This window comes from Xyrauchen texanus, chromosome 1 (genome assembly GCF_025860055.1).
Source record: "Xyrauchen texanus isolate HMW12.3.18 chromosome 1, RBS_HiC_50CHRs, whole genome shotgun sequence".
Taxonomy (NCBI): domain Eukaryota; kingdom Metazoa; phylum Chordata; class Actinopteri; order Cypriniformes; family Catostomidae; genus Xyrauchen; species Xyrauchen texanus.
The window spans coordinates 8,928,392-8,943,924 of NC_068276.1; the positions used below are offsets into that span (position 1 = coordinate 8,928,392).

Here is a 15,533-nt window from a genome sequence, read left to right on the forward strand (position 1 = left end):
CAGATGTGACTCTTTCCCCATTCATTCCAATCGGAAGTCACTCACAAAACAGCCTGTTCATGCTGTCTCGCGAGCAATCATGCATAAACACACTAAACGCGCCACACATTTTGTTCAGCTCTGTGTGCGGCAATCAGAGCTGAATTGGCCATTCACCCTCTAGCGCTACGCTTCAAAGCGTGGGAAGCTATTCCAGGGATATCCAAGTGGGTGTTAAGCACAATACAACAGGGCTATTTGCTACAGTTCGATCGCCGCCCTCCTCGCTTCAGAGCGTGGCTCGAAACCACTGTGAACACGGAAGCAGCGTGCATGCTTCGCTCAGAAATAGCAAGCCTTCTGTGCAAAAGGGCCATAGAGAAAGTGCCACCCTCTCTGAGCGAAGTCGGGCTTTACAGCCGTTATTTTCTTGTTCCCAAGAAAGACGGCGGCCTCAGACCCATATTAGATCTCAGGGTTTTGAACAAGGTGCTTGCAAAAGACCGCTCAAAATGCTTACAATCAGGAAACTCCTCGCAGATGTGCGCCAGGGGACTGGTTTATTTCTCTCGATCTGAAAGATGCATACATTCAGATTCAGATAAATCCCCGTCACAGGCCATTCTTGAGATTCGCCTCGACGGCCAGGTTTATCAATACACCGTCCTCCGCTCGGCCTGTCCTTAGCACCTCGTACTTTCACGGCGTGCATGGATGCGGCGCCGCACTCCCTGCGGAGTCAGGGTTTGCGAATTCTGAACTATTTGGACGACTGGCTGATTATGGCTCAGTCACATATGGAGCTTCTGTCTCACAGAGCAGTTCTCCTAAGCCATCTGAACAGTTTGGGTCTTGCAGTCAATTGGACCAAGAGCTCACTACAGCCCAGTCAGACAATTTCCTTCCTTGGGATAGAACTAGACTCGTGGCAATGACGGCTCGCTTATCTACACAGCGCCGTGTTCAGCTTGACTAGCCGCGATCTTTTCAGATGAACAGCCTCACGCTCTGAAGAAATTCCAGAGAGTGCTAGGTTACATGGCCTCAGCCGCAGCAGTACTTCAGCTGGGTTCACTGCACATGCTCGCTTCAGCATTGGCTAAGCACCCGCTGCCTCGCCGGGCTTGGGCCACAGGTCGCCAGCCCATCAAGGTGACTCAGACCTGTATTTCAGCTCTGCAGCCTTGACAGTGGCCGAGTGGTATTAGCGAGGAGTGACAATGGGAGCTGTATCTCGCCGAAAGTCATCTCGACAGATGCGCCCAACACGGGTTGGGGCGCGGTCCGCGAGGGCTCTCCGGTTTTCGCCTATGGTCAGTTCAGGAAAAGCTCCTTCACATAAATTGTCTGGAAATGATAGCGGTCGAGTACGCCGCGGCGCTTTCTCCCGGTCATTCAGGGTCACCACGCCCTGGTCCGCTCGACAACAGATCTATGGTATCCTACCTAAACCGCCAGGGCGTGTCAGATCCAGGAACCTTTTCCATCTGACGGAACGCATACTGAGTTGGTCCCAGTGCCACCTGCTCCGCTGAGGGCGACGCGACGCGCCAGGACACCTGAACGACGGCCCGACAGACTGTCCAGAGACAATATTCCCCAGAGGAATGGTCCCTGCATGCTCAAACAGTCCAGACGCTATGGCACCTATTCGGCAGAGCAGAGATAGACCTCTTTGTGTCAGAAGAGAACTCTCACTGCCCGATATTTTTCTCGAAAGCGAGGACGCCGCTGGCCCAGGACTGGCCCAGGCGCACGCTTTACGCCTTCCCCCGCCTCGCTATTGCCACAGGTAATGCAGAGGATCAGGGAAACGGCCACCAGTGCTCCTCATAGCCCCGCTGGGAGAATCAGACATGGTTCCCGGAGCTTACGCAGCTGTCACTGACAGCGCCGTGGCCCATCCCAGTGAGAGCAGATCTCCTCTCTCAAGCTCAGCGGCACAATCTGGCAACCCCACCCAGAGCGCTGGGCGCTGCATGCGAGTGATCAACGACCACCCGCCGCCTGCCAGAAGGAGTAATAAATACCATTATACACGCTAGAGCCCCTTCCACAAGAAGACTCTATGCGCCAAAATGGTCTGTGTTCTCAAAATGGTGCACCGACAGAGACCTGGACCCGCGGACATGTGGGGTGTCGCCGCTGCTCAGATTTCTACAAGAGCTGCTGGATAAGGGCAGATCCCCATCCACGCCAAAGTGTAGGTGGCAGCCGCTGCGGCGCTCGCTGAACCCCTGCACGCCAGTCATGGGGAAAAACGAGCTGGTCATCCGCTTCCTTAGGGGAGCTAGAAGGAAGAACCCCCGCGCTCTCATCGGTTCCTATCTGGGATCTTTCTATAGTTCTCAAACTATGAAAGCCCCCTTTCGAACCACTTCAATCCATGGATTTGAAATACCTTTCACTCAAAACCGCTTTTCTGACTGCCCTGTCATCAGTCAAACGTGTGGGAGACCTTCACGCTGTCTGTCAGCGCCAGCGTGTCTTGAGTTTGGACCAAGTGACTCCAAGGTCATTTTAAAACCTAGACACGGCTATGTTCCCAAGGTGATCGGTACTCCTTTCAGAGCACAGGTCATTTCCTATCGGCGCTACCAGCATCCGATAGTGAACGCGACGCCAATCTCCTTTGCCCAGTCAGAGCACTGAGATTGTATACACGCGTGCTCGCCGCCAGACGCTCTGAGCAGCTTTTGCTTCGCTCGAGGGCGCACTCAAAGGTCTCGCCACTAAACAGACACTATCTAGATGGATAGTGGACGCTATTGCTGCTGCATACGCATCAAAGATCTGCCATGCCCGCTGGGCATTAGGGCTCACTCCACTAGAGGCATGGCATCCTCGTGGGCATGGTCCAGCTGGATTCCCATTCACGTATATATGTGTGGCAGCTGGATGGACTTCCTCCACATTTGTCAGATTTTACAATATGGAAGTGCCCGCTCTGCAGGCAAAACTACTAGCGGTTTAATACGCTACAGCTCCCCTGGTGAGCTGCACTGATGGGACATATTCCACACAGACCGCACCGCCGCTCTGTCGCTCCCTTCCCACTATGTGCTTATATATTACACAAACACTGACCCGAATTCTTGCCGGACAAATCTTATTTCCCCACTCATAAGGGCTCCCCGGTTCCCCTTAATTCCCTGGGGCTCATACAGTGGATGCTTGAGCCAGACGGCGCTGACAATGGGTTCCCAGAAGCGCAGCTAGCTTACGCAATACAAGAGAACCTCTCAGAAGAGAACGTGATCGGTTACCTAACGTAACCCTCGGCTCTCTCTAGATGAGGGAACGAGTATTGCGTAGTCGACGCGTTCGCGCTACCTAGCCTACTTTTCGCTTCAGTCAATGAAAACCAGGGTTCCAGCCTACGTAACCACGCTTATATGCACTCTAGTCACGCTCTTTTGGCGGGCTTTGATGCAGTGAGCGCCGGACGCTTCTCATTGGATGCGAAGTTCGCCCAAGCTCGCTCTATAGGCTGCAGCAGTTGCCGCAGAGCAACCAATGAGCTCGCTAGCTAGCCCGCCAAGATCTGCAGCCGTCGCGACTGCGCTGACAATGGATACAAAATTAAGGATAATTTTTTGGCTTCAATATCTCAGAAAGGATTAATCTTTCCCGTAGCGTAAGCTAGTTTACGCAATACTCGTTCCCTCATCTAGAGAGAACCGAGGTTACGTTAGGTAACCGATACGTTTTTTTACACCAGTAATGTCTTGACTATACTTTGTGGTCATTTGAAGGCCACTTTGGTGAACTTAAGTACCAATTCCCTTCATAAACAGCAAAAAATTAACATTATTCCTAACTTTTGGCCGCCAGTGTAATGCCATAGAAATAGTTGCTTTGCCTTTTAACAAACAACATATTCATGTTGTTAAGGCTTTCTACATTTTACATTTTAAACTTTAAAATGTTTACATTTTAAAATCCATACTAATTACATTTAATTAAATACTTCACTTATATTCTGAATTCATAATAGGCCTATGTACTTTATTTAAAGATTACTAAATTTAAAGATTACTTAAAGATTATTTTCCACGTGCATCCGCTTTCTATTTTTATCACGATTAAACTGTGTGCATTTTACAGCGTGCATCCATTTTTCTCCTCTGTGTTACACATATTATTGCATCGATCTCAAAACACCACTTATCAAGAACAACCAACAACAATAAACAATTGTGTGAGGGATTCACATTGATCTCAAATCCTAACCGCTCAGGAACAACCAACAACAACAAACAATTGCGGTAAGTCATGGCATCCACTGAAGTTATTTCTTCCTGCATTGCATGTCACATGTTTACAACAGCCTCTTCCATCAGCAGTGAGATTGGGTGAGAGGGATTCACATGTGATAAATGTAAGGAATTAGTCAGGCTGACAGAAAAGGTTAATGAGTTAGAGGCACGCATCTGAATGCTAGTGGAGGTCAGTGAGAAAGAGAAGCCAGTAGATACTTTTTCGGATGTGGGCAGTACAGAGAGCAACACACACACACACATTGGTTCTGGCTGTAGAGGCGTTTGGGTGACGTCTTGGTGGCATACTCACTCAGCACAGCAACACCACTCTCCTGTTCCTGTTAGGGTTTCCAATCGATTCTCCCCACTCAGTGATACACCCACTGAGAATCATGTTTAAAGAGCCCTTGTTATTGGTGATTCTATTGTAAGGAACTTGGAAATTGAGACTCCAGCCACTATTGTTAAATGCATTTCGAGTCCCAGAGCGTCTGAAATCAAATCAAATTTACAAGTGCTAGCTATTGCTAAACATAGACTTTCTAAAATTGTTATTCAGGTCGGTTATTCCAGCTCCATTCCTGCTTCATGTTGGACTCCACTGCTACGTGTCGCTGTGTAATGATGACTAATAGCAGCAGGTGCCAGACACTTCAGTCTATTACAATGGACATAAGAGGATGAACTGATGCCAATTTAGGATAGACCTCACCAAAATTACCGGCCAGGTTGAACTGCGATGCACCTAACTGATCTTTGCCTGCTTAAACTCGGTCTAATGATGGACTACACTCTTGAAATGGAATACATACATTATCAATTTATTGCCAACAAAACCCTTCATCAGCCAACTAACAAGGACAATTACATCTATGTGAACTTCTGCAGTTAATCCAGGATGGACTTCAATTACATTAGTCATTAATCTTACAGTTCATACAAAATCTTTGTTTAAACACTGACCCTTACTTAGTTACTTACTTAACACATACTTAGTTTAATAATTTTAAACCATAACTTGCACTACACATAAGTAATATTATATTCAGGCATTATATTTATGATGTTATCAGAGGGGAACTGGCCCCCACAGTGAGTCTGGTTTCTCCCAAGGTTATTTTTCTCCATTAACCACATCTTATGGAGTTTTGTGTTCCTTGCCACAGTCGCCTTTGGCTTGCTCACTGGGGTTATAAATACAATTATTATTTAATTACTTATTTTTAAACACAATTCACAATCATATTTTATCAAACTACACAATGATGATATTATAGATATTACAGTTTTATCTTCTGTTAATGCCTGATCTTTTGTACACTGCAAAAAATGATTTTCTTGACAAGTATTTTTGTCTTGTATTCTGTCAAATTATCTAAACTTTCTTAAACACGTTTATTACTTGTCAAGCAAAATGGGATAAGATATTAAGTCTTGTTTTAAGATAAATCTGACTAAATTTAGTGAACTTTAGACTCAAAACAAGAAAAAAATCTGCCAATGTGGTAAGCAAAATAAACTTAATTTAAAAGGAAAACAAGTTTATTTTGCTTATCCCATTGGCAGATTTTTTTTCTTGTTTTGAGTCTAAAGTTCACTAAATTTAGTTAGATTTATCTTAAAACAAGACTTAATATCTTATCCCATTTTGCTTGACAAGTAAATAAATCGTGTTTTAAGAAAGTTTAGATAATTTGACAGGAATACAAGACAAAAATACTTGTCTAGAAAATCATTTTTTGCAGTGTAAAACTGCTTTGAAATGATGTGTGTCGTGAAAGTCGCTATACAAATAAAAATGACTTCACTTGACTTTAATTCATTTTTGCAGTACAACCACAAATAGGCACTTACAACCTCTCAAATCTTTTATTCGTTTATGTCAGACAAAGGATGCCACCGTGTGGATTATGTTAACTGGGGATGTGAATAATTTCACTCGCCTTTTCAGCAGATTTGTTCAATGTGAATTGCCAAGGAGCAAAGAAAGATGTTTTTCACATTATAAAAAAAATGCTGGTATCATTATTAACACACTTTGTTTCATTGATGTCTGTTCTAATGAATTTGACACAGTTTAAGAGTGATTTTAAAGTTTCACAGGGTAACATCTGGTTTCCCATGTTTAATGTGGGATATTGGTTTGAACAGGAACTAGTGATTACAATTGTCAGAGCATTAAATCGCAAGTGGAATTATTTTATTTGCAATATTAAATCATCATAGGCTGATATATGTCAGTAATATACTTTCAATTGCCTTTATTTCTTTATAATGAATAATGACTTGTTTAACCTGAAAATCAATAAAGTGACAGATCTAATAGAGCTGGAATGCTAGTCCAGTGGTTAGGCTTACTGGCAGTACATTCAGCTACCAGACTTCAGACATTTTCAGTTTTGCAGCAGATTTTGATGTATTTTTAACAGATATAATGAAAACAAGTTTGTAAAACACACATACAGACAATTTATATATATTTTTTTAAAATAAATAAATAAAAATTGTATCTGAATCTGACAGCCAGCAATTATAGTATAATCTATCGAAAGATTTTGCCAAACAAACAGGATTACGTTTCTGAAGAAATGTGTCATGCTTTCTTGAGTTTATTCTCACCCATTGGTCAATTTGGCATTTGTACTTGCTCTCTACAAAAAAAAAAAAAACATGCTTTTTTAAATAAATCAATCAAAATTTTAACTGACAGTCAGCAATTATAGTACAATCGATAAAATTTTCTGAGAATGATTGAATTACTGAGAAAACAAAATATGAACTATGCTTTCCATACATAGTTAAGACGCTTTTTAAAATTGTCAAACCAATTTAAGATTCAAAATATTAAGATTTTGCCAAACAAACAAGATTAAGTTTCTGAAGAAATTTATCATGCTTTCTTGAGTTTATTCTCACCCATTGGTCAATTTGGCATTTGTACTTGCTCTCTACCAAAATTTTTTTACAAACCTTTGAAAAGTAAAGGATGCTGTTATAACAATGTAAATAAAAATACAGATGTTCACAGGGGATTTGAACCCAGGTCGATATACATGGTTAGTGTACACGCAACTACTAGACCTATGGAACGACTGAAAAAAGAATAAACATTTTATCAAGATATTATTTTTAATAAATAAAATTTTTTTAAATATAAAGTCATTAAAAATCACTTAACCTGTGTCAAATTCTTTAGAACAGACATCAATGAAACAAAGTGGGTTAATAATGTTACCAAAAAAAAATTATAATGTGCAAAATGTCTTTTCTTTGCTCCTTGGCAATTCACATTGAACTAATCTGCTGAAATGGCAAGTGAAATTATTACATCCCCAGTTAATACAATCCACACTGGTGGCATTCATTGGCTAAGCATCAACCAATAAAACTACTTAATTGCCCCTCCCCCACCCCTCCAATCACTGGTCTTGCTCTCTTGCATCCGGATTTTACAAGTGCACAAGTGAGTTTTGCTACAGGCTTTATCACAAACGCAGTTGCAAAAGTCAAGGCATGAAGATGCAGTGCCAGATTTGAGAGGTTGTAATTGCCGATTTGTGGTTCTACTGCAAAAATGATTTGAAGTACAAAAGTTAATGTGTAATACAAGTTTATGTCTGTAGTTTTTTATGTGAATGTTATTTTACACATTTGTGACTACTTGTCTGCAATTGTGAATTCAAAACACAAGCTTTGAATTATTGTCTTTGAGTGCAGATGGCAACATTCAACTTAAAATTTTTATTTTTCAAGTTTTCACAAGTGTAAGTGTATTTAAGTGTGTTTAAACTTATGAGTACAAATATTTATATACAAGTTCTCCAATTCAAATATGCAAGCTCTCGAGTTTTGCTACTGATACATGAAACACACGTATATGTGTTATCCGTGTTGTCTGATGTAGTTGTTAGTAGTGCTCTCTAGTGACACATTCTGAGCACTATAGAAATAGCCAGAGCACGCAAACCATGCAAATGTGCATGACTCCAGCAGGCTTCCGATATTTGTGCTCCAAAGACAGGAGAATGCAGAGTGGGATCACTCACGCTTCTCAAAATCTCGGCGAAGACCACAGATCTTATTTGAATTTTTTTTTTTTTTTTGCTTTAAAATATGTAGAGGAAGTCAAACATCTCAAAGAGTTAGACAGCCCAACATTCTAACAGCTACAACAGTCATGAACCAATATAAAGTGTTTTTAAACTAAACATCATCCCCCTTTTAAAATTCTGTTCGAATGATGTTAGAGATCAGTAAACACACCGGCCACGTTTGTCTCCAGACATTTACAGTATACTCTGTAAACAGTATATTCTTTATGGAGATGACTTTATCATCAAAAAGAGGCATTACAATATAGTTATTTAATATAAAGTATAAAAAAATGTTTATTGATTTTCCAGAAAACAAATACTATATCTTAATATATATTGTTATTATGACAAAATTATTCATATTGTGATATATAAGATTTTGTAAGATGGATATCACCTAGGTGCAATAATACTAACAACATTTTCTCAGTTATTGGCAGACAATATATGCGTCTTTATTAGCAATCACTTACATGTATAACCTCCAATATTTATAGTAATTGCCTCATTCAGTGATACGTTTCAGGGATACTTTGTTTGCTTCATTACTTAGCCCCTGCTAGCAGATATTATAACCACACTATTATGGGACCAAAAACATCTCTCCATATATGTAGTTGTGTGTTCTGACTTGTTTTTAAGCAACATAAAATTATTAAAACCAAAATAATAATAATAATAATAAAAAAGTCATTATGTTATGGTTGTTTTAGAAAAAAAACTGAGGGCTCTTAAAACCTAAATGTTTTATAATTTTTTTCTGTATTTTTCTGTGTCTGCTGAGTGCTGACATTTGTTGTCACAAATTAAGAGTTTGAGACTGCACATTCTTGTGGTGCCATCAGTCAGTCAGCATGTCATGACAGATTTATCAGTCACATACATAGTTCAGGTAATTGTTTCAAAGAAAATGTGTCTAGAACTAAGTGCTGTTTTATTCCCTGTGTGGCAAGTACCTGATTTTTTGCTGTGGTCTTTCTCCATGCGCTCCAGACTCTCCAGTAAATAGTCCACTTTGCATTTAATCTGAGTGAGTTCCTTCTTAATGGTCTGCAGATCATCAGCTCTTACTAAACACACAAACAACACGACTAGTCATTAAAAAAAAGGCCTCTTGGGGCTTATAGATTTTATGAAATGGTGGACACAGCAATGTGTAATAAAAGACACTAATGTTCAATAAATAATGCTATCTATGCTAATTAAATTAAATAAAGCTTGGTCTTCAACTGATTCTTCTACCAAGTAATATTGGTTCATTCGCCTAACAGTTGATGGGGTTGCAGATATGCAGTCTACACTCGCTAAGTGCCAAATAAAAGCAAAAATTATTTTGGCAAGTGAATAAAACAAATGATGACCGACATTTAATTTTATGGCCAAAACCAAAAATTGTAGACACACCGGGCCGGAAACCAAAGCAACTAAATATTTTTACATTAGACAGTTTTGAAGAATTAAACAAACTAATTTGTATAATATTTTTTGTGTAAAGTGATTGTACTTGTTCTTCCTTCAGGTAGCACTACTTCCATAACATCTAGGCTCCAACAACTTTTAAACTATTGGATATTATTCTTTAAAAACTGCACAACTCTATACATGTATAGATATTTTATCTGTCTCTGACCCTAAACCGATTGTATCACTTTAGAAAACATGGATTAAACTACTCAAGTTGTGTGGATTACCTTTTGCTGCCTTTACGTTTTGCATTTGGGTATGCAATGGCCCTAGCTATGAAATGCCATTTTTTATGGCATTTTCAGCATTCAATTTCAATGGTTGAAATTTTAACGCATCCCTAAATAAACCTACTAGTCAGCTAGTCGGTAACATATACATATATATATTAAAGTAAGATCAGAGCGGTGTATTTTTAGATTCATTCAAGAGCAAACATTTTGAAACATGAAAAGCAGCCCTGTTTTTTTAACAAGGACTGATTTTATGGTTGGAAAATGTTTACTTTTGGTTACGCTTTATGATTAAAGAGTCGCTCATCACAAAATGACGCTCATTTTTTGAGTCCAGATATTTTATTCTATTCAAACATTTGTTAAAGTAATACATTCTGGGTTATAATACACATTAGGCTCAATCAATAGCAATTTGATTTGTCCCTCCTTCCTGATTAAAATTTTTTATTGATTCATATAGATAATAAAGAAAAGAAAAAAAGACTATTACCCCTCCCCAAACCCACCCTGACCCTCAACAACATCCCTGTGGTCAAACATGATTATACACTCACACACACACAAAACATAAAAAAATAAATAATAATAATTACACACATTCAAATCTAATCTTCTCTCTCAACTGCCCCTTCCCGAGAGCCCTCCAAAAACGGCAAATAGCTGTCTCATTTCACATGAACAACATTTTAGTGCCCAATACATCACACATAAAACTCTGAACCTTCAACCAAAATTCGTGGATCTTAACACACCACCAAAAAACATGTGTTGTGTCTCCATCTTCTAATTGTCATTGCCAGCAGGTGGGTGTGTTTTAAACCAAGCCTATACAATCTAGAGGGAGTCCAATAGAATCTATGTAAAATCTTGAATTGCTTAAGGCGCACCCTTGAATCTCTAAATGCAGACATGATGTTTTTTTAGAATAGCCCCTCCTCAAATACCAAGTTTAAATCTTTATCCAATAATCTCTTGACAGAAGTTAAAGCAAAAGAAGTAATCACCACTCCCAGAGTATCTGCCACTTTAGGGGGTGTATGCTACTCCCAAAATACTACAGAGCAAGTGGCACAGCTGTAAATACCTAAAGAACTAGGATCTGGAATCCCAAATTGTTGAACCAATTTTCAAAGGATCTCAACACTCCACTCTTATATACCCGAGTCACCGAGTGTATTAACCTATGCAACCTATACAACTTGCTGAAATGCAATCTGGGACATTTACCATTCCAAATGAAGGACTACGCTATGCTATCAAATTGCTTGAAATAAGAGAGGGGGATATCTATAGGGAGAGACTGCAGCAGGTAGTTTTGAAATAAAATTCATTTTGATAACATTAACCTTCCCAATCATACATAAATGTAATGAAACCCACCTGCTCACATCACCAGAAAACCTTTTTTTATTAAAGGTTCAAAATGAACTGTTTGGGCCACTGGAAAGTGCCAGGCTGAAAAGCTGTTACTGGGCAGTATGCTGTCAGAGCCAAAGCTTTGGATTTAGACCAATTAACTTTGTATCCCGAGAACTTATAAAAAGGAATTAAAAAATCAGGAGAGGTAAGGCATAGATCTAGTAGGGTCAGAGATGAATAATAAAATCATGTGCGTAAAGCAAAAGCTTCCTGTCACCAACCCTGAAAAATCATCCTCCTTTCTTACTGCAGCTGCTAATGGTTCAAGGGCAAGACAGAAAAATAATGGGGAAAACCTGCCAGGTGCCCCTATCCAGAGTAAAATAATCTGAAATTAATCCATTCTGTACCGCCGCTACCGGATGTTTATAAAGTAACTTAATCCAACCAATAAAGGTATTCCCGAACCCATACATTTCCAAAATCTTAAAAAGATGATCCCATTCTACCATATCAAATTCCTTTTCGGTGTCAAGTGAGATGGCACCGACCGCAGTCTGATCATTCGTCACTGACCACATGATATTGATGAAATACCTAATGTTATCAGAAGAGCTATGGCCCAGAATAAACCCCACCTGATCTATATGTATAAGAGATGTCATAACTTGTTCGGTTAGCCAGTAGTTTTTACAATATTTTAATGTCTAGCTGGATCAGGGAAATTGGACGGTAACTCTTACACTCACTTGAATCTTTGTTCTTTTTAAGAATCAGACTGATCCGGGCTTTGTGCCATGGTTGTCGGAAGCATTCCATTCTTTAATGATTCCGTACAATCTTTTAGCAAAAGTGGAGCCAAATATGTAGCATAATATCTAAAAAATTCAGCAGCAAAGCCATCTAGCCCCTAGGGCTGGGCGATAGGGCCAAAATTTTTATCACGATAATCTGTTTCATATTTTTCGATATCGATATTTATCACAATATACATTTACACATTGCACTTTCTTTTTATTTCAAAGTTGATGGAAGAAAAGAAGAAAAAATGTATTCTAAACAGTCAAAATAGTCTCTACAAAACTGCACAGGGGGTCCAGAGACGGCCAAAGCAGTGGGGTCTGCGGGATCTTTTAACAATTTTACCGTCTTTTACCATTTATCAATTGAAAAAGAATGTTAAAAGATCATCTGTTTGTTCTGAAGCATAGTGACATCAGTCCAGTATTTGTTGGAATATTTTTACATTAAAATTAAATATTTTTTATATTTATTTTCAGATTCAGATACCCAAGAATGGGGGCATAGAAGCCCTTGTGACTGTGGAATGATGCTGAATGTGGGTTCAGGGGTGTCCCGGGAACAAATGTAGAAAACCTTTTTTTTTTTTTTTATTTAAAAAAGATTTGTATATTTTCATTAAAGTGAGAGACTAGGCTACCAACTAGTAATTTTAGTCTTTCCTTATCCATTCCAGACATCTAATAAATTTTCACAAAATTAGAACAGAAATTTGTTTATTATTAAAGTGCTTTGAAACCACGTTAACTCATGTCTACACACCACGTAAGGCACTTCATGTCTACACACATGCAGGGAAAAGATGCAACATGTGCAGAGCAGGACAGGGCAGAAATTATGCATGTTTGGTGCTAGAGAACAATATTCAAGATTACAGCGCAGAAAGATCAGAGCTGTTGTCCAAATCACTGTTGTTCTGTCACTAGAGACGATGAGAGGGAGCAACAGCGGTTCGGATGGAATCAATCCGGTGTCCGAAGTAACCTAATTGTTAGCAAGGCAGCTAGCATTAGCAAGTTCATCCAGTCTGACCCTACGTTACCACTGGCGCATTGTGAGCGAAGCTGAGAGCGTTTTAAATTCATTCCTATGAAAGCCGAGCGGCATGCTCGCAAGGTGGATCGTAGGATTGGCAGTGGTGCGGAGCAAGATCTCTCCTAGCGTTGTGAGCACCTTTGCACAGATTTTGTCCAACCCAGTGGAAACGCAGCCTGAGAAAACTGAACTGCTTGTGTTTTAGCGACACGCAGTAAATATCGAAAATTCCTCAAAAGCTAATCGTCGATATCGTGGATTTTATTTATCGTGATAAATATCGATATTGTTTTATCAGCCCTACTAGCACCAGAGGCAAGGCCTCACCATTTTCCTCCAAGGTTATCTCAGAATCAAGAGAATGTATTTGCTCAGCCATCAGTTAAGGAAGTTCTAATGGTTCCACAAAGTTTCTAATATCCTCATCAGTAGACGAAGACGTGGAACTATAGAGAACAAGATCAAATTCTTTAAAAGCATTATTAATATCAATGGCTGATACCAACAGCAGATTTCACAAAGGGAATAGTAGAAAAAGACTCTCTCTGTTTTATATATCTAATTTTCCTGCCTTGTCCCCGACTCAAAGTATCTAAAATCTACCCAAAAATCTACCTTTCGTGACAAAATGGTATTATATCTGTATTTCAATCAGGTCAATTTTCTGAGGCCATCAGACGACATTTGCCGCTTCAGCTGTGCCTTGGCACTTTTAATATTCCCTTTCAACTCCACGAGTTCTTGTGCTTTGGGATTTTTGGTGAATGAGACACACTATATGATCCGGACCCTAACAACTGCCTTAAGTGCCTCCCAAGCCACACCCACAGAGGATACTGAGGACCAGTTGGTCTCCATATAAACATTGATTTCAGGATTTTCCAAAAGTGGAAACTATGTAATTTCCTTTTCTCCATATGTGGCAACACCTCTTAACTCACCAGGGTGTGATCTCAAACTAAAATGTTTCCAACTGAGCAATCAACAACAGATGAAATTAAGGACTTAGATATAAAAAAAAATCTATTCTAGAATAAATCTTTTGGACTGATGAAAAAACATTATAGGCCCAACCAGATGGGTTCAAAAGTCTCCAAATATCTGTAATACCAAGATTTGTACACATCCTGTTGCTTTAGGGGGCTTACACACTTTTGCTTCACTATGATCAAGGATTGAGTCCATCAAAAGATTAAAATCTCCTCCCAATATTATATCATGAGGGGTGCCAGCAGCTTGCAACATTCCTTCAAGATCTATTAAAGCCCTTATCATCAACGTTAGGTGCGTAAATATTAGCCAAAATCAGACTTTGTCCATAAATTTCAGCTAAAACAATAATGACTCTTCCTAATTTATCTTTAATCTGTTTTAGACATTTTAATTGTAGATGCTTACTTATCAGTGTAATGACTCCCCTTCTCTTACTTGAGCAAGCACAAAAAAAAATATGTCCACCCCATATCTTCCCAAATTTTTCAGCTTCCTGCAGGGAAAGATGTATTTCTTGAAGAAACACTATATCATATTTCTTATGCTTAAGAAGAGATATCACCTTCCTTCTTTTAATGGGGAGTCCCAACCCATTCACATTCCACGTGGAGAGAGACAATCCACTCATATTAACATGACATTTTTACATATTAGAAAAAAATACATGTGTCAAAAATAAAATGATTAAGACCCCATTCCAACATTTGAGCAACAATCAAACCCCAAACTCCCCCCCGAACCAAACAAACAGAAAAAAGAAAAACATGCGCATTAACCCCACACACGACAGTGCCAACAGGCATCAATCCCTCTAAACTCAAACAGTCCATGTACACCTATGAGAGCCACCTCGACAAATTTGCCATGGGATTACTCAAGTCTGGTGTGTCTATACAAATTTTGTGAGACAGAATTACGCAACAAAAGATAATCTATAAAACAAACTCCAGCCAATAGGCAGAATAAACACAAACAATGTGTAGATTCATCCACATAACTGTCCCGAAGGTGTGTTCCTCCAAAAAATTTACTCCAGCTGTTAGGTGGAACCAACAAATAAAAAATGGTGCTCAGTTTCCTCGGAAAGTCAAACGAATGTTCAGTGAGCCGGCCCATTCGGCTACAACACGAGTGCAACAAATGACCTAATCACTCCAATGACTCCAATGGCATAAGTACAAAGAACATGCAGATTCATCCAAACAACTGTCCCGAAGGAGAGTTAATCCACAAAACAAACTCCAGCCGCTATGCGGAACCAGCACAAAAATAAATGAAAAAGGCGTTCAGTTTCCTTCGACAGTCAAGTG

General features: G+C 39.6%; 1 protein-coding gene across 4 annotated transcripts in view; it reads right to left on the reverse strand.

Moving 5' to 3' along the window:
- hnrnpc (heterogeneous nuclear ribonucleoprotein C) overlaps positions 1–15,533 on the reverse strand; it is a 102,266-nt gene that overhangs the window by 23,380 nt on the left and 63,353 nt on the right. For 3 of the 4 annotated variants that reach the window (XM_052136992.1, XM_052136985.1, XM_052136977.1), the window contains one exon: positions 9,292–9,405. The exons of the other annotated variant lie outside the window; for it this stretch is intronic. In XM_052136992.1, coding sequence (XP_051992952.1) covers positions 9,292–9,405 — 114 coding nt within the window. The remainder of the gene's footprint in view (positions 1–9,291; positions 9,406–15,533) is intronic. 4 annotated transcript variants of the gene reach the window in all.